We start from the raw sequence: 26,647 nt of genomic DNA on the forward strand, positions 1-26,647 counted from the left end.
GCCTATTTAGGCATTATGTTTGATACTGCATAATTAGGCAGTTGTTGTAGCTCTAATTTCATTTGAGACAGTGGCATATCTGTGCTGTTGACCTCGACCTCACAAGCAGGTCTGACTTCATCCTCCCATCCATGATCCCATCCATGAGCATCTGCAGGTTCCATGATATCAAGGGCTGCTGGGAGCTAGTAGGTTTTATAGTCCTCTGTCTTGATGACCAATATTTTAGCCCAGCAGTTATGTCACATAGAGTACGTGGTGGTCTGAAATGAGCCACATGTGTGACTGGATGCTGTGCACGACTGGCAAATAGCATTTGAGTTTGGTTTAAGTGTGGGCCAGAGTCCTTTAGGAACCTGACTAGTTTGCATTTAGTAATTAACAATGATGCAAACTGTATCTAAAGCCTTGGGATTTGGAATTCAGTTTAGTTCACTGTATTAAGAGTTTGTTCATAAGAAGACTGTTGTGTATAATTAGTCAAATAATTTCTAAACACTGAAATAAGGCCACCTGGCCTTTTGTTTTGGCTTCAGTAATAGAGTGACTACATTTATTACATAACATATCTGTGTAATCCAATTTAGGACGGGTTTGAAAAAGTTATTTGCATATAAGTGGTCATTTAACCGAAGTAAATTGGAGATTTAGATTGTCCAGAGCCATGTTAGGCTTATTTGCTACAGGGGTAATAGCAGCAGTTTTGAAGACCATTGGTGCAACACCTGTGCTCAAGGATTCATTTATTATATTGAGGACAACGGGGCAGAGAAAAGTGAAACAGGACTGAAATAAAGTGGTGGGGATGGGATCTAATATACAAGTGCTGGATTTCATATACAGTATGAAGCCAGTTTTCTGATGGGTACAGAGTCAATAAGAGAGAAGGTGGAGAGAAGGGAACCAGTAAAGTTGGGCAAGCAGGGAAGAGGGGTGGAAGGTATATGTGTTGTGGTGAGAATGTGATGCCGGATGTTGTTGATCTTGGAGCTAATGAAATCTAAGAATGTGTTGTAAAGTAGCAATGAGGCAGGTAATGTGGTGGGGCAGTTAGGCTTAAGCAGTCTGTTGATGGTGGAGAAAAGGTTTCTGGGGTTGTTATGGTTATTCTCAATGATGTGAGAGAAGTAGGTGGATCTAGCAGACTCTATCGTATCCAGACAAATAATCTTTCCAATAATTATAATGTACGTTTAGGCCAGAAAGACGCCACCCACACTCAAGTTTCAGGGAGACTGCCTTCATTGATAACAGATGGTAAGTGTACAGGGGGTAGAGTGAGAAAAAGATGGTTTGAGTTTTTAGAGGAGCAAAGGTGTTGAGTGTAGATAAAAGAGCGCTGTTAAGCAAATGTATTTTGTCCTTTAGAGGGTCAGAGGAAAAGAAACAAGATAAGGAGGATAGAACAGAATTTGTGAACCTAGGTTGATCAACTGATCGCCAGTTGTGGAAATTTACAGAGCGTGTGGGGGAAGTGTTAGAAACAGGTAATTTTAGATTGGAAAGAATAGCAAAGTGGTCAGAGATGTCTAGTTCAAGGGAAGAGAAGTGGGAAACAAAAGAGTCATTTGCAACGATTAAATCTAGGTTGTGGCCTTTGTTATGTTTTTGGCTGAGAACAAAGTGGGTTAAATCAAAGCATCTCAATAGAGCTAGAAAATCCTTTGCCAAACTGGAGGAACTTGAGTCAATATGTATACTAATGTCCCCAAGAATAAGGATCCTCTTAAATCTGAGGCATAAAAATTCAAACTTACCCAAAAAGGTGGATAACTAGCTAATAATTCAAGCAGGTAGAAGATAGCAGAAATGCCTCTTTAGGAAAAGGACCAGTAGAAACAGAGACAGAGAAAAGACACCAGTTATATTTAAACAGCTGTTATTGTTTGGATGTTCTGAGGTTTGTAACTAGTCCTGCTTCTTTTCTCATTAGATAAAAAAAAAATTGTTTAAAATGTAGTTGCTGTGGGGCTCTGGTGGAATGGTGACTCTGTGGTTAAGGATCTGTGCTTGTGACAGGAAGGTTGCTGGTTCAAATCCCACAGCTGGCAGAGAAATCCTACTCTGTTGGCCCCTGAACAAGGCCCTTAACCCCAACTGCTCCAGGGGTGCTGTACAACGGTTAACTCTGTGCTCTGACCCCAAGCTTCTCTCCCTGTGTGTGTGTCTTATGGAGAGCAAGCTGGGGCATGCAAAAAGATTAATTCCTCATGCAAGAAATTGTACAGGGCTAATAAAAGCAACATTATTATCAGTAAGGAGTGTGGCTTTTGTTTTAACTGTTTTTATATCAAAAAGGATTTCACCGACATGTCAAAAGTAGGAAGACTGGCTATTGGTGTAACTTTAAAAACAGACCCTTTAATAATTGAACATTAGTACTGTATAATGAGGTGAATGAGTGCTCAGTTGATGTGTGACCTGTTTATTCTATTTATATATTCCATAGTGACATCTAGAGGGGATAGTGAGAATTGACAGCTAGCTATCACTGGAATTGATCCAGTAAATCTTTGGACAGTTAGATAATTATGTACATAATCATGTTCCTAAACCCACTCACATCTTACTCTCATGCGACATTTATGATTATATATGCATCTATTATTGGTATTTGTTCATGGTATGTGTGTATTGCACAATATTACATGTACACCTGTCAGAGTGTTTTTAATCTGCATCACTGTGGCCTGGTTCTGGCTCTAAGGGAGGAATGAGTTACCAATGAACTGAAATGGGCTGTGTTAATTGGAACTCTTTACTTTAGGAACATGTACAGTATAAAGGACCACAAGGTGATTACCATAAGCCTGGTAAGGTAATTCTGTTAGTAAAATAGTACATATGAACCAGTTTCTGCTGACTGAGAACTATTTGTCTTCACAGAACCTGTCCTGGTGTAAATCAGATGTTTCAGCCATTAAATTGCTCTGTGGCTAAGGATCTGCTCCTGTGGCTTGAAGGCTGCTGGCTTGAATCCCACGGCCGGCAGAGGAATTCTTCTCCACTAGGCCCCTGAGCAAGGCCCTTGTGGCTTCCTTGATAGGTAAATTTCCACGACAATATTGGCACCCCAGATGGGACACTAACCTGAGCACAGACGGCTGCTGAAACTCCATCCTGGCCCGGACAGTTTTAGCAAATTGGACGAACCTCGGAGGATAAACTGTTTGTCCTTCCTGAGACGCGTCTGGAGAATTCACGGCTGTCTGACGTCAGTAAGTGATTCTTTTAACGAACTTTTGTTTTAAGACGATTTAGAATATTTTCTGTGGTTTTATTGCAGAGAAAGAGGAGGCCGGTGAGGGTGTTCTCACGCGGGTTCGATGAGTCCGGGACTCATATAAAGAACTTATCTTAACACAGACGTGTGGTTTTTGCTCTGCGTAGTAGTTAATGTGATAAGGTTCTAAAGTAAGGCACCAATCAGTAAAAATGGGAAATGAAAATCCGAAGACGGAAACAGGACTGAGCGGTCCAGCGAAGTACATGTACAAACAATTTGGAGAAAGGGGAATAAAGTGTCTTCCATCGTGGAGTAAGTTAGGTTTTCCAGAAAATGGTAGTTTTAGTACCAGGCAGATACAACAACTGGAAGAACAGTTAAAAGAAAAAGAGAAAAAGGGAAATAAGAAAGTCTTCTGGAAGTGTTTTGAGTTGTGAAAAATTGAGGCACAAGTTAGAGAAAGACAAAGTAAGTTAGGCAATAGTGGAAAGAAAATTGAAACGCCCATGAATATAGTGGGAAGAGAATATGGGTTAATATACTGTCAACCTTTTTCTGATAATATGTCAGGATGGACAAATGAGACATGGCCCCGTGTAGGCAGTTTTCAGCCATGGGCCATACGATTATTACACAAAATGACAGATTCACTTAACCCAGAGGGAGATCCCGGGTGGGATTTTAAATATATGTGCAGATGTGTAAGTGTGTGGGAGGAATGTGCTAAGAGGCATGAATCAGGATGGGGTAAGAAACCTGAACAGATGATGAGCACTACTAAAGTGTATCCCGAATTAGATTGTCTTGCAGTAGCTATTGCTCCTGTGACTACCCTTCCGTAGCCTCCACCATATGGGGAAGGCCGACCGGCTTCACCGTATAATAGGTGACGGGATGAAAGAAAGGGTGACATGGAGGGGATGCTCTCGCCGTCCAGCACAAAGAGAGGAGTGCAGTATGGTGGGGGTCGCACCGCCAATCCTTCCACCGTTCCGTGTTCCCAGTCCATGGAGGAGGGAGAAGGGGTGCTCCACATGCCAATGATCGAGTGTCCTAATCCCCGCACCGGTGATGATGAGGAACCTACTGTCCTCGTTTATCGCCCATGGAAATTAACTGAGTTGGCGGCAGTTTTTGGGGAGCTGCCAAACCCCAAAACCAATGGGCGTAAGTACACAACAGCCCTGAAACAGCTGGTAGCACAAAGCAGACCCACGAGCAGGGAGCTAGAGACTATTTTTATAAACACTTTGACAATAGACAAGAGAGAGCGAAAAGCCCGAAAGGATAATCATCAGCTTCACCAACTGCAAATGGCTCAGTTAGTTTTACCAGGGTGACCAGAACAGAGGGAGAGGGCAGCGCGCCCGGCGAGGCCGAAGAGGAAGAAGCAGAGTCCCGAGAGGGGACTTCCAGGCTTGCTTCAAGTGTGGACGGACGGGACACTGGGTTTGTGACTGCCCCGGACATAACACAGCAGAACGAAGAAGCGACGGCAACAACTGGGATCTACCACCACCTCCTCCACCTGAGGTAACCGTGAGATCACCCTGGCAGGAGGAGAAAAGGGACTGACATTCATCGCAGGCTGAGGTAGGGCCTGAGGGCACCGAGACTTTTATCTTACCTGCCCTCTGCCCCCCATCTCAGCTACTCAAGGTCACTTTATACATAAATGGAGACCCTTATGAATTTTTAGTGGATCGAGAGCCACACACTCGTTACTCAGGGACAATATCTATAGGTTCGACCCCTTCTCAAAATCCATTTTAACAATAGGAGTAACAGGACATCCCACAAAGTCTTATTTTACTGCACCACTGACAGTGGAATGCCAGCAGCATGGGTTTGGGCCTGGTAACCACTCCTTCCTCCTTTCTAAAGAGTACCCTGTTAATTTGTGTGGCAGAGATTTACTCTGCAAAATGGGCCTCACCATCGTCTGTTCAGAACAAGGGCTTGAGCTAACCCGCAATGAAGACTGCTTGCCACGCACCATGTTAATACAACACTCACCCACAGTCCCTGACTACTACTACAGCTGGGACTTAGTGCAGGATGAGGAACAACCACCACAACTTCTTTTACAAGAAATAAAAAAACTGTGGTCAGGCCAGGGTGATTTTCAGGACGTGAGCAATTTACATTGTACAGCAGAGGTTAGTTTTGGAGGTCCAGCTGAGGAATTTGAGATGATGTGGTTCAGTGACAGACTGTGTAATGATAAGATAAAAAGCAATGGGTATTTAATTTGGTGACAGAAGATACCGTCGTAAAGGATAACCACGACTTAGCAGAGCAACACGAGCTCTTCCCCACTTTGAAAGGAAGATGTTGGAACTGACTAAAAAAGAACTTAATTCAAAATGTAAGCTCCTACTTACACAGAATAAGAGAGAGAAAATATTATTTCAAGAGAAAATGAAAGTTCTGAAAAGTAAGCAAAAGGCACAAAGAAATGTATTAACTTAAAAAAATAGAAATGCTTAGGAGGCCAGAGGAACCATAAACGTTTTTTTTTTGTTGCTCAAGTTATTTTATAAGTTTAATTTCCAGTTCTGTTAAAAATAAAACTGTGAACTTTACTGGTCATTAGTTGGTGTCTTTTGTAATTATTTAGCAATAGCAATGTGTTCACTTGTTTGTCCAGAGTGTCTTTCACTTTAAGATGCCAAGTTTTTTTCTTTAATGTATGCTTGGGTACCACCCATTTCCTCATTGTCCCTGCTTTCCTCTGATAACCTCAAATATTTAACAAATCTATTCAGTTGACTCAGATTTTAAAGAACACATTTAAGCTCATGCTCCATTTATATAACTATTTGCTTAAGTTCTGTTCTCTTCACTCCCTGGGATATCTTAAAATTCACAGCTACTAATAATGATTGACATTAAATGTAATTATTAGTAAATGACACTTTTGTTAATACACACTTACTAATAAACTTCATTATTAATAAATGTGGTTTGAGTGTTAAGCAATTTGAGTTACAGATGACAGATGCATAAATTCAGTGCGTAGTGGCGATATTATTTCCACTACATTGCGGGAGCCTTCCAATGCGATCCTGCTTTACACCAAGTACAGTACTAAGTTGCTTAAACCAGTGGTTCTCAAACTGTGGTCCGCGTATCGGCAGTGGTACGTGGAGTGCCGCCAAGTGGTACGCCAAATGACCCTGGAACTGTGTCGTGTGCGCTGAAAAATCGGGACGGTTTTCATCTTTTGTATTTTAATACGTGTCGAATACGCAGCCTACGTACTACGATACAGTGCGGGCTAATACTTCAGTGGACACAAGAGATACTCTGTAATTCTATACCACTCTATAGGAATGCGTGCTACGGATGCAAGTGACCAATTGTATTTAAGAAAAGCTACTGTATCTCCAGCAAATAGGGAGGTAGGAGAATGTGCATGATTTTGGAACAATGCCAACGTTGTAAACACAGGAATGCATAGAAATACGTGCTACGAACGCAGGTAATCTTGTGAGCACACGAAAGCGTGATAACAGAAAAATATTTAAGAACTGTTCTAATTTGAGAAAAATACACAGAGCGTCTCTGTGTTTCGCTCCCATGCGCATGAAATAAAACCTTTAAATAAATACGGAAATAAAAACGGAAACACGGAAAAATGCAAGCTTGCGTATTGCTAAAGCAGGTAAGCTACACTATTTTTGAAGAACCTTATTTACCGTTGGCAAAAGAGCTGACACGTATTATGTGTAGAGAAAAAGCTGCTAAACAGCTCGACCTGCTGCCCCCCCCCCCCCCCCCCGAAAGACACAGTCATTCATAGAATTATTGAAATGAAGGATTATATCAAAAGTACACTGATAGAGCACGTAAAGATGAGCAGATGTTTTTCACTGCAATTAGATGAGTCTGTAGTAGATTTGGCCAATTTGCTCGTTAACGTTAGATACGAGTTTGAGGGCATGTCCCATGAAGACTTTCTGTTCTGTAAACCGCTACCAACAGGAACTACAGGAGAGCACATATTTCAGCTTCTGAATGAATTTATCGTAGAGAATGGCCTCGACTGGATAAAATGCGGCTGTGTTTGTACAGACGGTGCTAGAGCAATGACAAGCCGACATAACGGTGTAGTTGCACGAATTAAAGAGGTTGCTCCAGAAATTGTACGCATTACATTCACCGCGTGACCTTTGCCGTCAAGAAAATGCCTGACCATTTAAAATCCGTTAGACTCTGTTGTGAATTGTATCAAGGCTCGAAAAATTAATTCACATCTGCTTTGCTCAACTAAACAGGCTCACCCCTCTCACTGAAATGGTGCTTTTTTATTAGTTGTTGTTAATGTTTTTTTTCTGTAAAACACTTTGAGAAGCCACCTTTAAAGGCGCTATATCAAATAAAGTTTATTATTATAATATTTATTATATGTATGTGTGAGTGTGTGTGCATGCACACTCATGTTGGTCATTGAGAATTTCTGGGGTTCCTATGAGATGATGACTTGTAGGTGGTACATGGATGCTTTGGTTCGATTAGGGGTGGTACTTGGTCCAAAAAGTTTGAGAACCACTGGCTTAAACCATATGCAGAGATGGTTTAAGTTAGTCCACTTCTTTAGTCACCTCTAGAGGGCAGCAGCTGTTACTTTGTGTTCGTTGCAATTGAGAACAGGGTTAGTACGGTGCTATGGCCTAAGCACAGCGTCAAAGTTCATTGCAATTGGTCTTCAGGTGGAGCACAAGTTTAAACCACAGCTGCGTATTAAGCACGGGTTGAACTCCTGTTAGTTCACTACTTTCAGTTCATTGCAATTGACCCCGCATGACTTTAAGAGCTATAAAAAATGGTTTAGATAGTTAAAAAAACACTTTTTATGCAATAAAAATGGGTGATTTTTCCTCTTCGGGATCAGCTTAGAATCTTTGTGTATGCTGTAAGTTTTTTAATTTTTAAATCTCTTAAACACTTTAAATTTGTAAATGCATTTCGTACTTGACAAATCACATTCTCCTGTCTTCTTATGAGAGAAGAGAGGAGGCGTGGAGCTCAGCAATACAGAATGAGCCATCTGCACCCTGGAGAGCTTACAGCATCGAGCACATCTGCCTAAAATTAATCAAGCAACGTAAATAATTTCATTTAACTAGCATTTTAAAAAAATAGCATTAAAATATGTTAGTTTTATTTTTTGAAACCATCACTGTACAATTTCACTGTAATAAATTGTTGCCCTTCTTCCACATCTTGAAAAAAATATTAATTTACAAGACTTCAAATATATGTTCAAATATACATTAAATCCGACTATCAGAGAATAAGTAAAATACAAATTTTAAAAATAAAGAAAAATGAGGGTAAAATATAATTTAAAATAGTTTTCTAACTAAACAATCATTTATAACAATGTTGAAAAATGTTCATTTTAAAAACTGTTTATAAAAATACAATGTTATTAACTAACGAATAGGGCACATTAGCATGCTTTTTGTATATTTTTTCAGAAATACAGCAGGAGCACCAGATATCTTAATGGCTTTAAAAATTAAATTATGCATGCAAACATGTTCTTTTGTAACACACAGCTATCTGTAATTTCTTTATATATTTAAGCTTTTGCAAATGTTCAATCATTCCTGTTCTGCACTATGTCTGGTTCAGGTGCATCATGGACCTACAGAAGAACCAGCAGTACCTTTCTACGGGAAAAACTGAAAACACATGTTCAAACCATTAGTACCAGCCTAACACAGAGTGGACCCAGTTTACACAGTCAGCCCAAATCCACAACCCTGCAATGATCCCTTTATATAGACAAACTGCATACACAATCACCCACTCCACATACAGAAAAAATCTTATTACTGAAATTGTACTGTATGAGGGAGCCAGAGCCTATCCCAGCAATCTATGGGCACAAGGTAGCTAGATGGGACTCCAGTTCATCACAGTACACACACTCACACCAGTCAATTTTCCCAGAAGCCAATCAATCTTCCAACATGACTGTGGGAGGAAACTGAAGCACCTGGAGGAAACCCATGTAAACACAAAGAAAATATAAAAACCTCACACAGATAGCATCCCAGAACTTAATTCTGGGTCCCAGTGCTGGGCAGCAATACTAACCACTGTGCTACCATGCTTTCTTCCTAGGAATTAACTGTACAAAATAAAAACTTGCATGTATGCAAGACAAAATGTGTGTAGCAAACCAACAGAACTAATTATATATTTAAGAGAAAATCTTTTTTAATTCTAGAGATTAGAAACAAACTTATACTCATCCAATTACACACTGTCCAGACCCAGAGCAGGAGAGAGACCTGTCTCTACCTTCCACATATACTAGAACACAATGGAAACACAGTCCTTCACACAGTCTACTCAGAGGGGTTTGATCAGCAGGTCTGCAGACTGTGGTGTCTGATGAACATCTGGAGGATTTTGTTCTGTCTCTTTAAAGACAAGGAATTCTGCCACCTTGCTCCGCTAAGGAATCTTCTTCAATGTTAGGCTTATATCCACCAGGTTCTGTAAGAAAAAAAAACACAATGAATGAATCTAAAAATTGAACTCTTGCAGATTATCATTGTTTTATTAGTATTGTTATTTAAGGATTTGTGCATGACAGTGTTTATGGCTAATAATATTAATGCTTAAATCATATTATATTATGTCAGACTACATGTATTCAGAAGCCATTGACACAACTCTTCCAACAGACACTAAAGCCAGGGACTGGAGAAATGGAAATGTAGTGCCAATCCACGTGATGGATAACAAAACTGAACCAAGAAATTATAGACTAATAAAGTCTAATTTTTATTACATGGAAGGTCAAATTATAAAAACTAAACTAGAGGACTACACACATGGAAAAGTCAACAGGGATTTAGAGAAGGTAGGTCTTGCATAACCAAGCGTGGTAATTCTTATCTAGCAACAACAGTAATTAACAAACAATGCATAGAGTTTGATACCATGTATTTATATTTTCAGAAGATTTTTAATAAAGTTGAAAATAAAATATTCTCAAATTGCAAGCAAAGAGAATGTATGTTTGTATTGAGAATTATTTAATAAATAGAAAAAAGAGATAAGATAAGATATGAGTCAAATTGCAGTGTTGCAATTATTGGAGTACCACAGGGATCTGTAGTAGGACCACTACTCTTCTTAATTTATACCAATGATCTCTTCATGATATCAAATTAGTTGGATTAGCAAACACTGGAATTAAAAAACATTAGATAGAAATTAATTGACAAACACCTGGCAGATTATGTTTCTTGTTATGTTTGGCAGATACTGTTGTGAAGAGAATGATTGAGCCAGATGGACAACAGACAAAAGAAAGGGACAAAGTAAAAGATGAGCAAGAGAGTGAGGAGCAGGATTAAACATGTCAGACAAGGAAATGAGAGGGGAAGCTTTTCTTACAAGATCAAGTATCTTATATTTCTCATCACAGTTTTATTACTGGGCAAGGTGAGACACACTGAGATGAGGAAGACTTTAGAAAGATGTGTCTGAATGTGTTGCCCTGTGTGGAAATAAATCCCACTTGCTCACAATCAAAATCATGACCCCACCTGCAATATTGATCCACACCTCACTCAGATCTAAAAGGGGGACTGCAGTCCCAATTTCTTAGACTGGGTCTTAAATATCCTTAACAAAATAAACTGATAGTATCTCCAAATTTCTAATTTCAAATTAGTACACAATCATGAACTCTGTGGAAGTACTACATGGCTGCCATGTTGTCAAAGGCAGACAAGAATCAGCTGGTCTCACCAAGGGTGAGAGCAAGATTTTGTGCAAATTGCGCCATAAACCCTGCCCTTCCTGCTCACTAGTCACTGTAAGTGAACAAGAACAAGAACAAGAACAAAAATTGAAATATGATAATAGTATCCAGAAGCACGTTGTAATACCGCCAGGTGGAGCTAATAAAGCATAATATCTTGTGTACAGCATTCGAGCTGTCGCCAGAAAACGCCTGATTTCGAATCCCGGTCACTGCTGAGAGACAATCTGTTTGCAATTAATAATTTAACTTGTATACTCTTTACATTTTTAATATTTTTTAAACTGTGTATTACAGCATGTTAATCATTTAACAATAAAAAGTAGGTATACAGTATTTTATAAAAGCAAGATTGCTCAGTTGGACAAAAGTACACAACCTTCCATCTTCATCATAAATATTTAATTATGCATAAATATTTTATGCATCAAAGTCTTTAACTTGGTAACTTACATGGGTTTTTGTTTTAACGTGCTTGTTCTAACATTATTAAGTTTATATTCTATACTTCATAAAATGTTATAACATTTTATCCTTTTCTAAGAATAAGTAGTAAGAACACCACTTGCTGTTACTGTAAAAAAATAAAGGTTGTACTGATTTAATACCACTTGATAGTAATATTAATATGGAGTCATGTATAGTAACTAGGCAGATAAAATATTTTGGAAACATTTTGTGTTTTCTAAAGCTTGTATTGTTCTTATAGTAGTAATGGACAACATGATGCACAGTTAATAGTATTGATAATGAATGACCTTGGACAGGCTGTAAGCTCAAAGTATAACGTGGTCCACTTTCTGTTAGGAATCCCTGGTGGGAAGATACACGGATCCTGTGCAGACGCAGGCACGGGTGATAGATGAGGCAGGCGAACAAACCAAAACGAGAGGCAAGGTCGTAGTCAAAAGGCGAAAGGCAAGTCGTAATCCAGGAAGTTCTCCAGTAGCAAACAGTCCGAGGCAAGAGGCGTGGTGCAAAGTCGAAAAGGCAGAAGGGGAATCCAAAATCCAGAATAAACGAGGTACGGGGAAAAACGCCAGGTAGAGCTCTCAAGGAGTAGACTCAATACCGAGCAGTGGGAAGCAGGTGAAGATGGTATAAATAGCAGTGCGCACCGCACAGTGAGTGTGCGCAGGTGGTTTAACTCGTGCAGCGGCGTTTGTTAATAATCACCCGCTGCTGGGGCTGATTAGCTCGCTTACGATTTGGTCTTGACTGCCTGGTGGTCGTGACACTTTCTTTGTAAACGTCTGCATCAGTTTAACTCATTCACTCGTGATTACATGAAAACATTTTGCCTGCCCTTTTTCAACTACAGCTTAAGATTCCCTATTTATCGGATTCTAAAAAGTTTTTTACTGCGATAACGAGCGCAAGTATTAATAGAAAAGGTTAATCACTTAACTTACTTAACTTTGAACGTGTTGTGATATGTAGAAATATCAATGTTTATTTGTAAAAAGAAAACTCATGATGAGAGCTGGGTGGGAACCCCTGACCTCCAGCATGGAAGTCAGGTACCTCAACCTTTACACCAACGCGGCGCTTGACGTTTTTTTCTTGTGATAACGAATGCAAATATTCATAGAAAAGGTTAAAACATTATAACTTTTTATGAAGTATAGAAACTTAATATAGTCAGAAGGAGCACGTAAAAACCTTTTCAAAATAACCACAGCATGTAACCAAATGAAAGAATTGAATGTTTAAAATGTTTAGGAAGAAAGTAGAATACTGGTGTGTATTTTTTATTTAAACTACCAATACAGCCATATACAGTTTACATAATATGTTTATTTTCCTAAATTAATATCGTTTATGACTTTCAGATGCATTATGCTTCTCTTCTTTTTATGCTCAGCTACTAAAATGTCCCTTTAGTTGTAAAATTCCATATTAATATTCAATATTAAGCGGATTAAACATGCACAGTAAAGAGATTAAATGATTAAATCGTTTCACTAACAACAAATGCACCACAAGTGCCACCTGTCGGTCATTTTGGCAAGCCAATCATGTAGTGGGGTACAACACGGTGAACTGTAGATAATTTCGCATGGTACGAGGTTGTACCATGCATTTTGAATGGCTGCATCTGTAAGTGGAATGGTTGAAAGTGTTAACAAACAACAAACTTTGGCATTTAAAAGGTGTAAGATTTTGTGTTGCACATGATGAGTGTGTGGATATAAATAATGTACCGCCATTATCAAATCTGGTGAGATACTGTGACTGAGATGGAACTTGAGAAGAGCTGTGATGCCCAAAACCCATGAATGGCACAACTACAGGGGAAGATGTAGCTTAGATGCTTATTAATCATTTTGAGGAAAGAGGAAGTGACACAAATGAAATATTTTCTGTGATGACTGACAGTGCCCCTGCTATGGTAGGAAAACTGATGGAATATATATTAAATCTTTCTAGTATTTCTCCAATGCATGGATGTCAAGTCACTCAAAGTACTGGGATTTAAGCCTCTAGGTACAGAAAACACATTTGCTGTTTTCCAGGGCCTGCATGTTTGATAACTACTTTGGATCTAAGGTACTTTTTGGAACTTCTTCCTGAAATGTAACGTTAGTTGTTTAAAATGTTAATGCTGTGTTTAACTTGAAGCTTTAACAGCTTGGATGAATTGCAACTCCTCAGCAAAATGATGAAGAAGTATCCATCTAAATTAGAACATTACCTTTATATGTAATATAACTCAAAGTATTATGAAAATAAGAATTTGTTACAATGTTAATAAATTAAACACATATAAAATAATTTGTCATGTGAAAACATTAAAGAATGTAAAAGTAATTTTGAGGGTTTGAGACATATAGAACAGAACCCTGACTTTAAACCACTTTAATGAAGAATGGTTATTCGGGGGCTTAAGATTATACTCTCAGCTAATATAAATGCATTGTAGCATTTGAACACCATCAACATCACCGTACATATACAATTATCCAAATCAGGGTCACAGTAACCCAGAGCCTATTCCAGGAATCACTGGGCACAAGGCAGGACTGAACCCAGGACAGGACGCCAGTCCATCACAGGGCACAAACACTCACACAAGTGCCATCTTCCTCAGACGCCTATTAAACTACCAGCATGTTTGTGGACTGTGGGACGAAACTGGAAAACCACACAAACATGGGGAGAACATACAAATTCTACACAGATAGCACCCCAGATTTAAATGAGATTCAAAGACGAGAGATAAACAAATGGATAACTATTGCAAACCTAACTCACTTCCATAGCTACTTCCTTTCAGATGTATATAAAATATTAGAAAGAATTGAGGAATATAAAAGATAAGGGTAAGATTCAAGTGGAAAAGGGAGGCTGGCACTCCCATAGCAACTGAGAAATCTAAAAGCATTCAAATCTGCATAAATCCAATAATTCACCTTCCTGGAGAGAATCACTAGAAACTGGTTAAAGCTGGACAAACCTAGAGTTCAAATGATTCTCTATGGTTGAAATTTCAAGAAGAAAATTACCTACAGAATTAAAAATCAACAACACAGACAATATATATATATATTTTTTAAATGGGAAAGGTTATGTTTTGAGCCTATCAGTAATCATATGTTTACAAAGAGCCCATAGACAAGAACATGTATAAAATTAGACAAAAAATAATTTTTAATCTTTTTTTTGTACATTCTAGGTGTAACATTTTGATGCATGTGAAAAACAGATTGCTGTGAGTCTTATAATATCTAAATAAAACAATACAAATAAATAATCAGTGTTCACTTACCTCAGTATTGTTAATTTACAGTTGGGATTCCTCAGAGCTGCAGACAGCAGTTTCACTCCTGAATCCCCCAGGCTATTGTCTCTCAGATCCAGCTCTTTTAGACTGGAGTGTTGGGACTGAAGAGCAGAGGCCAGATCTTCACAACATCTCTCTGTTAGTCTACATCCCAACATCCTGCAGAGAAAAAGACAGGAGCACAGCTGAACATCTGCACAGCTTATCTACATCTTTCTTTCCAAGTCTTCACTACACCACCCAGCTCAGCAGCAATGTACAACATCATGTCATTATCCGTCTCAGAGTGTCCATGGATGAGGATAATGAGATAACAGCTGCTTCAAATTTTGGGACTTAGGAGGAAGAAAAGAAATTGTCAGGAAGGTAGACTGAGAAACAGGGAGACAAACGGAGCTACAGTGCTTGGAATAGAGAAATAGAATGAGAGAGACTTTTAACCATAATAGAAACTGTTTCAGGTGTCTTGTTAAAGTTATAGCTTTGGTTGTTATTCTTCATATGGTTGAATGAATACAAAATGTAAATTAACAACACTGGAGTAAGAGAACTGGAGTTATCATGAAGTGTTTCGAGCGGTTGGTCAAAGCATACATCACCTCTTCACTGCCTGACACCCTAGACCCACTGCAATTTGCATACCGCCAGAATGGGTCAACAGAAGATGCTATTGCCACTGCCCTCCATACTGCCCTCTCACACCTGGATAAGAAAGGAACATATGGGAGAATGCTGTTTGTTGATTACAGCTCAGCATTCAATACCATAGTGCCCTCAAAGCTCGTCATCAAGCTCCAGGACCTGGGACTGAACACCTCCCTCTGTAATTGGATCCTGGACTTCTTGACAGAACGTCCGCAGGTGGTGAAGGTGGGCACCAACATATCCTCTACCCTGACTGTAAACAATGGAGCCCCCCAAGGCTGCGTGCTTAGTCTTGCCCTCTACTCCTTATTTACCCATGACTGTGTCACCAGGCATAACTCAAACTCCATCATCAAATTTGCGGACGATACAACAGTCATTGGCCTGATCACAGATCAGAGCACTATAGGAAACATCAGGGTAGAGACCACACACCTATTCAGATCAATGGGACTGCAGTGGAGAGGGTCAGCAGCTTTAAGTTCCTGGGAGTTAACATCTCAGAGGATTTAACCTGGACCCATCACACCAACACCGTGGTCAGAGGGTGGTGAAGTCAGCGCAGCTTATCACCAGCTGTGAGCTATCAAGCATCCAGGAGATCTACTCAGCTAGATGTCTGAAGAAGGCCAGGTCCATTCTCAAGGACCCCAGTCATCCCAGTCCTAACATCCGGTAAACGGTACCAAAGCATTCGGTCCAAGTTCAACAGACTACGGAACAGCTTCTTCCTCCAGGCAATAAGACTGCTAAATTGCCAACCTGTAGCTCCTTAGCAAATCACCTGTAATGGCTACATGGACACACAATTCTCACTATATCCAGCATAACTGCACTACATGTATATATTGCATACACCATGGACACATAACAGCTCTACTCATATTGAGTTTTATTCCATTTAAAAAATGTAACCTCAATTTTGTGTTTTTGTGAAATTTTGTGATTTTTGTGATTCTTGTAATTTTTGTGAGCTCGCAGAAAAAGACACTTCATTGCCAGCAAATACTGCTGCATGCCGTATTGTTGTGCATTTGATAAATAAACTTTTATTTGATTTGATTTAATTTTTATTGTTATTTGTAGATGTGTTGAGGAAAACAACTTTCTCTTTTGAAGAAAATAAACCATTTAAACAAAAAACAAGAAAGGTTATAACTATTACAACACATAATACAAATCTAAAGCAATAAACTATCTCAATCAAAATTTGGCAGAGGAATCGACCATGTGACTGCCTTAAACTCCAGCCTGTTGCTTAGATGTTAATTCTTCATGCAGAAAGGACTTAGTTAACCCTTTCTTCACATCTCATATCTTTCTTCAACATGAGTATGTTTAATATTAACACAGTTAGACTCCATTGTCAACAGAGTACTGTACTGTAGAGTACTGTAAATGTACTATTATAATATGTGAGAGAGAGTCAATTATGTTTGAGAAAACAAATCAACTTTATTATACTAAAAAAACACAGGGAGGCAGAGGTGCACATTTGTATTCTAAATGGGAGGGGAAAGACAAAGAAAAGAACCCCCACCCCCACCCCCTGATAAACTGACTGACTAAAAAACAACTAGATAGGCTAGAACCGGAAAGGTGGTCGTGCCTAACAATGAGGCCATACAGTACCAAAAAAAAGTCTTCCGCCTCCTACTTATATCTATACTAACTTACCAAACCAAAGGCAAAGAAGAAAAGCACACAACATGTTTTTTTCCCCATCCCTAAAACACACCACTCAACTAACCTCATTCATCGTCTCTGATCTCTCAATATTTCCCCTTTTGCAGTCTCATTTTCCCCTTTTAAATGCTTCTGCCTCATTTGCTTAATATATTAATTGGCAGCACCCAGAGAAAAAGGAAAAAACAATTAGGGAAGAAAAATAACTCTCCAACTGAGGACCATAACAACCATTGATATAGATTCCATGTTAGTTAGAAAACTAACCACATTGCTCCATGATACTGTAACGTCACAGTGGTAGTGACCCCAACAAACAGGCGAGTTCATCACTCCAGATACACCCCTCACAGCCTGCTGGAGAACGTTTTCACATTTCTTGCAAGACCTCTCTTTCAAGAGTGGTGATGTACTTGGCCCTGAGTCTCCAGCTCACTTACTCCACTGTCCTCTGAGATCATAGTGTAGATCCCTCACTGAGCCAAGCCCTTCTGTCATAGATTCCTGGACTCACTGAGCCTCAACTCTCACTAACACTAACAACACTGTAAGTAGCTCACTGATAATAATAATGGAAATTTTCATAATTGTGTTTTAATTTTATTTATTTTTTATTTTGAAAGGCTAAGAAAACCTTGTCAGGTCAGTAATGTCACTAGTTGTACTGATGGAAATGCATATGAAGGCTACTTTGTTTACAGAAAGAATGAGAGAAGTATGTGATAGTTGTGGTGTATGAAAATAAGGCTGTGTGTTATGCCTACTTATTGTTCATACATTTCAGGCACCTCAAACCTCTCCAAAAGGCCACATTTTGCCAAGAAAATGTGGACTATAAAGAAAGAAAAAGTGGATTGCAAACTGTGATAAAAAATTTATAACTGAGCTGCCAGAAGATAACATCTCTTTTACTATTTGCTTATAAACTATAACTGTGTGTCTATAACTGGCCATATGTATTTGCATAATTTTAGATTGTGGAGAGGTTTTGAGACCCTTGGACCTGGCTTTATAAAACCTCACGCAGAATGTGCTGTCTTTGTTCCCCCAGTATCATTAGAAGACACTGGAGTAGCACTGGAAAAAAATCTGGATATTTTCATGAGCTACAACTTAAAAAAAATGACTATTAAAGAATGAAAATTAAAAGTGATTGCTTTTTGTTTCCTTTAGATATTTTCTTTCTAGTGAGCAGACTTTGTCTATAGTTTCCAACATAATGCAAGATCCAACATATATATCAAGGCTATTTTGTTTACAGAAAGAGTGAGAGAGGCGTGTGACAGCTGTGGTGTATGAAATGAGGGTGAGTGTTATGCCTACTTATTGTTCATACATTTCAGACCCCTCAAACCTCTCCAAGAGGCCACATTTTGGAAGAAATTGTGGACTACAAAGAAAGAAAAAGTGGATTGCAAACTGTGATCAGAAATGTACAAGTGAGCTGCCAGAAGATAACATCTCTTTTACTATTTGGTTATAAAACTATGACTGTGTGTCCATAACTGCCCATAAGTATTTGTATAATTTTAGATTTTGAAAAGGTTTTGAGACTCTTGGACCTGGTTTTATAAACTCTCCTGCAGAATGTGCTCTTTGTTCTCCCAGTATCAGTAGAAGACACTGTAGTAGCACTGGAAAAAAATCTGGGTATTTTCATGAGCTACAATTTAAAAAAAATGGCTTTTAAAGAATGAAAATTAAAAGTGTTTGCTTTTTGTTTCCTTTAGATATTTCTTTCTAGTGAGAAGAATCTATAGTTTCCAACATAATGCAAGATGTTTAAGGGCAGATCCCTTCCAGACAGAAATGGTCTGTGGTGGGCTGTGGGATTAATTAATCTCTTATTCCGCAATATTAGTTGCAATTTCGTGATACAGGAATCACATTGAAGGCATAACAACATCTATTTCAACTAACTTTAATGGTATCCTTACATTAGCCAAGACTGATTTGTATAGCTAGGAACAACCATTTACTCATTTCAAGCCAAATTATCCTTGGCAAATTTCAAACTATACTTCTGCTAACTGATGTTGAATCCAGTCACAGTGTGAATACTCTGTCTCTCATGTTTCTCAGTGACAAGTAGAGGAAAACTCACTTTCCCCACACAGGCCACAAGATCTGCTTCTCTGGAATAGAGTATCTCAGAAAAACTGCAGGATACATTTTGACCCCATTGTTTTGTACCTTATCACAGTGAGGCACCTAGTGGAATATTAAAATCAGACTGCAAAGGGCTCACAGTGTCCAGTTTTTCATAAAACCTGGTGTTTTATCTGATGGATGCCTGTTTGTCATTCTGCAATTGTTGAATAAGGGAAATAACATTTTTATCTGGGATTGTTAGGATAATACCCTATGTATTTTCCATGAACACAATTCATCTTTCAATATACAATTGTTTTCATTCTTTGTTACTACACTCTTTATGGGGTTACCTGGGACATAGAACTCTGGGTCACCCCTTATATTAGATAATATATGCACAGGGACACGACTTATGTTCTCATGTTACTCTTTGTTACTTAGAACCTCATATAAACCTTTTAGAATCTATGACATCTGGAAATTGTCCTGTCTCTCATGGACCATGGGACATTATTTGGAGTAGTTTTAATTTTGCTTTGAGAAATACCAATCACCATCAGATCCATTTTAACTTAATTCCTAGAACTCACTTATTGTCTCAGAGTCAGTTTTGGGAACAGGTGTGTGCAACACTGTCCACACTGTTGAAGCAGAGTGTCTCTTTCTCATCTCTGGTGTTATTGTTGAATAATCACAACTCTACTGACTGAACAGCACTACAGAAAAGGGTCTGGCTGGCATTACAGTTGTGAAGACAATGATTGAGACAGATGGAAAAGAGCAAGAATGGGCCAAAGTAAAAGATGAGCAAAAGGAAATGAGAGTGGAAGCTTTTCTTACAAGATCAGGCATCTTATATTTCTCAGTTTTATTACGGGGAAGGTGAGACACAGTGGGATGAAGAAGATTGTAGAAAGATGTGTCTGAATGTGGAGCCCTGAATGGAACTTTTCTTTCTATTTAATTCCCACTTGCTCCCAATCAAAATCAGTCCCTACCAGCAATATTGATCCACACGTCACTCAGATCTAAAAGGGGAATTGCAGTACCAATTTCTCAGACAGGGTAATAAATGTTGGTATCAAAATAAATTGACAGTATCGATTGCTGGTGAAGGCAGAAGAGAATCTACTGGTCTCACCACTGGCGAGAGCAAGAGTTTGTGAGGATTGTGATATAAAATACAAGCCCTTCCTGCTCACTAGTAGCTGTAAGTGAACAAGAAATGAAAACTTGAAAATGAATATGAGAGTATTTAGTTGGTTTGCAGATTGTTCTTTTTTGCAGTACTTAAAATAATCTAAAACAAAACATGTTGCTTTTAATGTGCCAGTTTTATGAAAATATTTAAAATTAATATAGTAGCAAAATTAGCTTTGTCTAAAGCATGTTTACAATGTACAGCAACAAGGACACTTTTGAGTCATCGAAAATTCTGTTTCCTCATTCTGAATCACAGACAATGAAGGCAATATGGCACTTTGCATAATAATATGCACTATGTTTCAACTCTTTTGCAATGTAATTGGAGGTTATGTTATGGCACATGATATCATATACTTTATATTGTGTTGTGGTTTGAAATCCACTTATAATTGTAGATTCATTATAATCCTGAAATGTAAAAATAGCATTGCATTTCCCCTTTAATATCAGAAAAATAATTCATATGTCAATATTTTAGGTACAAATAAAACCACTAATGAGTTAATATGAAACATTTCATTGAGTTAATGCACATTGAAACATCCACAGTTTTAACAGTCAGGTCTCAAAAAGACCTTCTGGTTAAGTTGTTAAATAAAAGCCCCTGAACCAGTGGTTGGCAACCTACAGCATGCATGACATTACTGGCACACAAAGGGATTTTTAACAGCATGTGCAAAGAAAATGGCATGTGTAATAAAAGTCTAATAGGCAACAGAGATATTAAGTTGAAAAACAACAAACTCTACCATATCACTCTGAAACTCACAACTGGCAACTCTGAAGCTAATCAGGTATGAGCCTGGTCAGTACCTGGTTGTGAGACCTCCTGGGAAAAATTAAGGTTGTTGCTGGAAGAGGTGTTAGTGGGGCCAGCAGGGGGCATTCACCCTGCAGTCCATGTGTGTCAGGGACACTATACTGTAAATAGGCTCCATTCCTGGGAGGAGACGTAAAACCAAGGTCCTGACTTTCTGTGGTCATTAAAAATCCCAGGGTGTTTCTCAAAAAGAGTAGGGGTGTAACCCCAGTGTCCTGGCCAAATTTCCCATTGGCCCCTACCAAACATGGCCTCCTAATAATCCCCATCTATGAATTGGCTTCATTACTCTGCTCTCCTCCCCACTGAGAGCTGGTGTGTGGTGAGCATTCTGGCGCACTATGGTTGCTGTCGCATCATCCAGGTGGGGCTGCACATTGGTGGTGGTGGAGTGGAGCCCCCATTAAAGTAAAGTGCTTTGAGTGGAGTGTCTAGAAAAAGCCCTGTATAAGTGTAAGCAATTATTATTATTGTAATTACTATAAACTCTGTTCTTGACTGTTTTTTTAATTCTCTACAGCATGTTTCCTAATGAAAGTTCTTTAGACCAGAAAAAAATGATTCACTCAGCTTATTTATTACATTATTTGTAGAGCGTTAGGATATTGTCACAGCAAAGCTCACAATCTGTGCCGCAGATAACACCAAATGTAAGTGTGAAAGCAAACATTTTGCACAAAATGGCAGTTGCAAGAAGAAATCAAAGTCAGACGTTGGTTGGCAGGTTTCTTTTTTGCAATGCTTAAAAATAAAACAAAAGTCTTGTACAGTATGTGTCAGTTTCATGAACATTTTTTTAATTAACATAGTAGCAAAATTCACTTGGTCTAAAGCTTGCCTCATTCTGAATCACAGACAATGACGGCAATATGACACTACAAATATATTGACAGTTCGTTTGCTTAATGATGTAAATCGGAGATTATTATGGTACATGTTATCATGTACTTGGTAGATTCATTGTGGTTTGAAATGCACTCATCATTCCAGATTCATTATAATCCCAAAATGTAAAAATAGCATCACAGCCCCCCTTTAATATTTGAACAATACTTGATATGTCAATATTTATGTCATAATAATGTCAATATGTAAGGTACAATGAAAAACCAAATAAAACCACTAATGAGATAATATGAAACATTTTATTGAGCTAATGCATATTGAAACATCCACATGTTAACTATCCCAATTCAGGGCGGAGCAGTGGATCTGTGGATAAGGATCTGCGTCTGTTCAAATCCCGTGACTGGCAGGGAAATTCTACTCCGTTGGGCTCCTGAGAAAGGCCCTTAACCCCAGCTGCTCTAGGGGTGCTGTACAACAGCTAACACTGCACTATGACCCCAAGCTTGTGTCTGTGTGTATGGAGAGCAAGCTGGGGTATGGGGTAAGACAAATTCCTAATGCAATATATTGTATAAGGCCAATAAAGTGATCTTATCTTATCAATAAGCATGTTTTAACTGTGGATTACAGGTCTCAAAAAGACCTTGAGGTTAATGCAATAAGTAGAAGCCACTGAACCAGTGGTTGGCAACCAATGGCAAACATGCTCTTTTAGCACTTAAAAGGGATTTTTAACAGCATGTGCAATGAAAATGGCATGTGTAATAAAGTCTATTAGGCAACAAAGAAATTAAGTAAAACAACAATAAAAACTGTTCTTGACTGTTCTGTATTTCTCTACAGCATGTTTCCTAATAAAAGTTCTTTGGTGGAAAAAAAAATGATTCACCTGGTTTATTTACTGCAACATGTTCAGCCTACTGTTTTTACAGCAAAGATCACAATCCGTGCCTCTGATAACATCGCACTTAAGTGTAGACTCTAGCATTCTGCACATAATGGTGGTTACCAAGAAGAAAGCAAAGTTAGATGCTCAATCATTTCAGCCCTTTTGGAGAGATAATTATGAATTTGTTGAACATTAAGACTGCACTGTTTTCTCTCTACGTTTGTGAGAGTGTCTTTTCTTGCATGTCAAGCATCCAATGACATTTTCAAATAAAAAAGGAAAAACACTTCAAGGATGAGTTGGACAAGGCTGAGTCTATCAAAGCAGCATCTTTAATAATTTGTGTCAGAAATAATTTAGCCAAACAAGCAAGTTACCAAATCTCACAATGTGTTGCGAATTTTGGAACATCATTTTCAAGTGGGAAATATATAAAGGAACTTTTCTTACAGTAGTTGTTCAGATGTTTTGTTTGCCTAACAAAGACATGATCATCTCTAGAATTTAGGACTTACTGTACTTGTGTCTGCTAGTTCAGTGAAGTGGAATGGTTGAAAATGTTAACAAACAACTAACCTTGGCATTTAAAAGGTGTAAAACTGTTTTGTGTTGCACATGATGAGTGTGTAGATATAAACAATGTACAGATGCATCCATTCAAAATGGGTGAGGTATTTCGCGGCATACCCCGGTGGGCGTGTCGCGGTATCACGCAGTTCACGTGTGTCACGTGGCTAACTATCCAGCGTCGCCTTGTAAAACCGCCAGGGGGAGCTTAACCTCTCATGTACAGCATTTGAGCCTTTAATTTTGAACTGTGTATTACAGCATGTTAATCATCAGTCATTAAAATGTTGGTATATTTTATGAAAGCAAGATTGCTCAGTTGGACAAAAGTACACAACCTACCTTTATCAGAAATATTTATGCATCAAAGCCTTTACTGAAGATATTAATAATAGTATTAATAATGGATGACTTTGGACAAGCTGTATACTCAAAGTATAATTTCTTTAGCACATTTGTACAAGCACTTGGAATCTGTCCAAGCCATACTTTGTCAGGCATTTTGTTTTACTTCAACGGGCATAAAAACTTCCTTGCTTTTAACAGGGCGTTTCATAATTTCTAACTATGAAAATGATTTAAAATGCGACACTTATCATTCAACTAGAATATCACAAGGATCCTCAAGAGCACAGCAAAGAGTGTATTAAAAGACACTTGTATTTATCAACGCTTTCTTTTCCGTATACCAGATTTTATGGAACCACTTCAGAGGGGTGTCAGCCAGTCAGATTCCAGGAATCTGCACTTTAAAGGAAAAATACACACCGGTATTCCATTTCTCCTTAACGATTTTAAGCATCGAAGTATTTAACTAGCATGTGAAATAGCGTGTGAAAAAGTGGTAGTTTTAAGCTTTTCTGCTAATATAATATGGAATCGCGTATCTAAAGAATTTAATAACGGTATTCGTGTGCTGCGACAGGGCTGTGTAGGGCTGTTTCGCCTCCCTGTTCATGCTAGCTGTCTTGTAGCCTACTGGTCTAGGTGCATGACTACTAACTGGTAGGTTGTGTATTCAAATCCAGCTGGTGCTGGACTTTTCTTTTAACAAACATTTCTTCGAAAAAATAGAATAGCGATATTATGGACAATCAATTGACTTTTAGATTTCAAAATATCGCAACATGATCGATATTTGCGATATTTTGAACATATCTTCCCTTCTGACAGCGGTTCCTGCTTCTATTGTGTGTGTGTGTGCAACAGAGTAAATTTTTATAGAGAAATGGAGGCTGGACAGTATGCGTTACAATATAAACATTTATATTGATTTAAATCGTGTTCTGATTTAAATCGCAAACGCGTGTTTAATTATATGTGTTTTTTAATCATAATCAGGCTAATGCAACATAAATTGATACAGTATCTTTGTCTTCTAAGTATCTTAATAAACTTTCAGCATAGCTTTCTACCCGTCAAGATTTATATTTCTTGGGATTTTGGGATCAAACGTGGAAGGATTAGATTATAATCGTTTTTATTTGTCAAATACGTGATTGTATTTCTGAATGTTATGTGACACCTACAGTAGTTCACTGCTTTAAATACATCGAATTAAGAAAGTTATGTGTAGCACTTTAGATCTTTTTTCTGAACCAGGGAAAATCTGATATGTTTCTCTATAACAATAATAAAAAACTTTATTTTACATATCGCCTTTAAAAGTGGCATCTCAAAGCAACACAGTGGATCGAAAAACAGTTAAAAGGGACCAAATTAAATACCAGACAATTGCAAACGCGTTTTCAATAAAATTATTTTATTCATTCAGCAGTTTGTGAGAGGGACATCCAGCAGAGAGAGACACACACACCGGTTTTCATTGACAAAATTGTTTTTTTTTCAATTCCTCTTGTCTAACAGGAATGTTTTGTTTGTGGACAGACTGTTAGACAAGAGGAAAAGACCGCCTCCTCCTACGAAGCATTAATCGCGTATCTAAGGAAAATTGCAGTATACCTTTGTTCATGCACATCATTATACAGTATCTCAATTTGTATTTCGATAAAAAAATCGTTTGCCCAGCCACTACTGTTGTTATTGTTTTTATCCTGTAAAGCGTTTCCTTTTTCTGCGTTTTCCATTTCCTTTTTCTGATCACTCGCTTTCTGGATACACATCTCACCTGTCCTGTTCTTTGTTTTCCTGGTTTGCTGATTATGCCTGCTGCGGTCCACTCCTACCCTCACACCTAAAGAATACTATTTTAAATTTCTTGGCGCAGTTCATTAACCCTTGTATGTGCTGTCCGCGCCTAAAATGCAATTAAAAAAAAGTCAAAAACCGCGCTCAAAATGCAATTTAGAGCTTAATAAGATACACTCCACAGGCAAAATTAAACACAAAATTAAAGACGATTAAAATCTGTAATCTTTCCACTTGTACTGTGAGTCATCGGACAGTTTCTGCTTTGTGTAAAGATGGTGAGAAAGCTGTGCTCAATATATTTAAGGGACTTAAAAGTAAAAGGAGATGCTTCATATTGCTTGACTAATTTTAAAAACCAAGTTATAAATGCAGACGCTCCCTCGGTGCCGTGCCGGGTGTAAATATCAAAGTATACATTCCCAACAAGAATTGTACCCATCTGTCATGCAAATAAAACACCTTGAATTGAATTTAATTGAGGGAGAGAGGAGGGTAGTGGGACAGAGATACTGTAGACAGACTCAAGGCAAATAAGATACTTATGGGTACGCAGGCATTCACGACAGCAACATACGAAATGTTTGCACGTACTGTATAGTTATTACTTGGTTTTCAAAGTGCAACGAAATACAATATTGTTGTTGCTGCTGTTCTGGTTGTTTTTATCCCGTAAAGCGTTTTGAGAAGCCACCTTTAAAGGCGATATATACTGTAAAACCGCTGATTCTTATGGAATGTGTTCCGCAGGAGATTCAAATTTGTATTTATTTATTTTTTAATCGCGTATCTTAGGAAATCTCAGTATAACTTTGTTCATGAACAGTGGCATGTTACATTATCATTCGTTTTTTTAACAAGGCTCGCCAGCTAATGTGAATCGAAACCTGTCTTGCTAGCTTTTAAAGTCGTGCATGTGTAAACTGTACTAGAGGGCA

The 26,647-nt window shown here is 38.4% G+C and overlaps 1 protein-coding gene and 1 pseudogene across 1 annotated transcript in view; one reads left to right on the forward strand and one right to left on the reverse strand.

Annotated features, from left to right (window-relative positions):
• LOC148646899 (protein NLRC3-like) overlaps positions 1-26,647 on the reverse strand; it is a 1,251,308-nt gene that overhangs the window by 597,599 nt on the left and 627,062 nt on the right. Inside the window, exon 7 of the mRNA XM_088608945.1 lies at positions 14,791-14,964. Within this exon, the coding sequence (XP_088465071.1) occupies positions 14,791-14,964 (174 nt within the window). The remainder of the gene's footprint in view (positions 1-14,790; positions 14,965-26,647) is intronic.
• Positions 3,116-4,109, forward strand: LOC148646908 (uncharacterized; annotated as a pseudogene).

Source organism: Lepisosteus platostomus, chromosome 16, assembly GCF_059453375.1.
Source record: "Lepisosteus platostomus isolate fLepPlt1 chromosome 16, fLepPlt1.hap1, whole genome shotgun sequence".
Taxonomy (NCBI): Eukaryota; Metazoa; Chordata; class Actinopteri; order Semionotiformes; family Lepisosteidae; genus Lepisosteus; species Lepisosteus platostomus.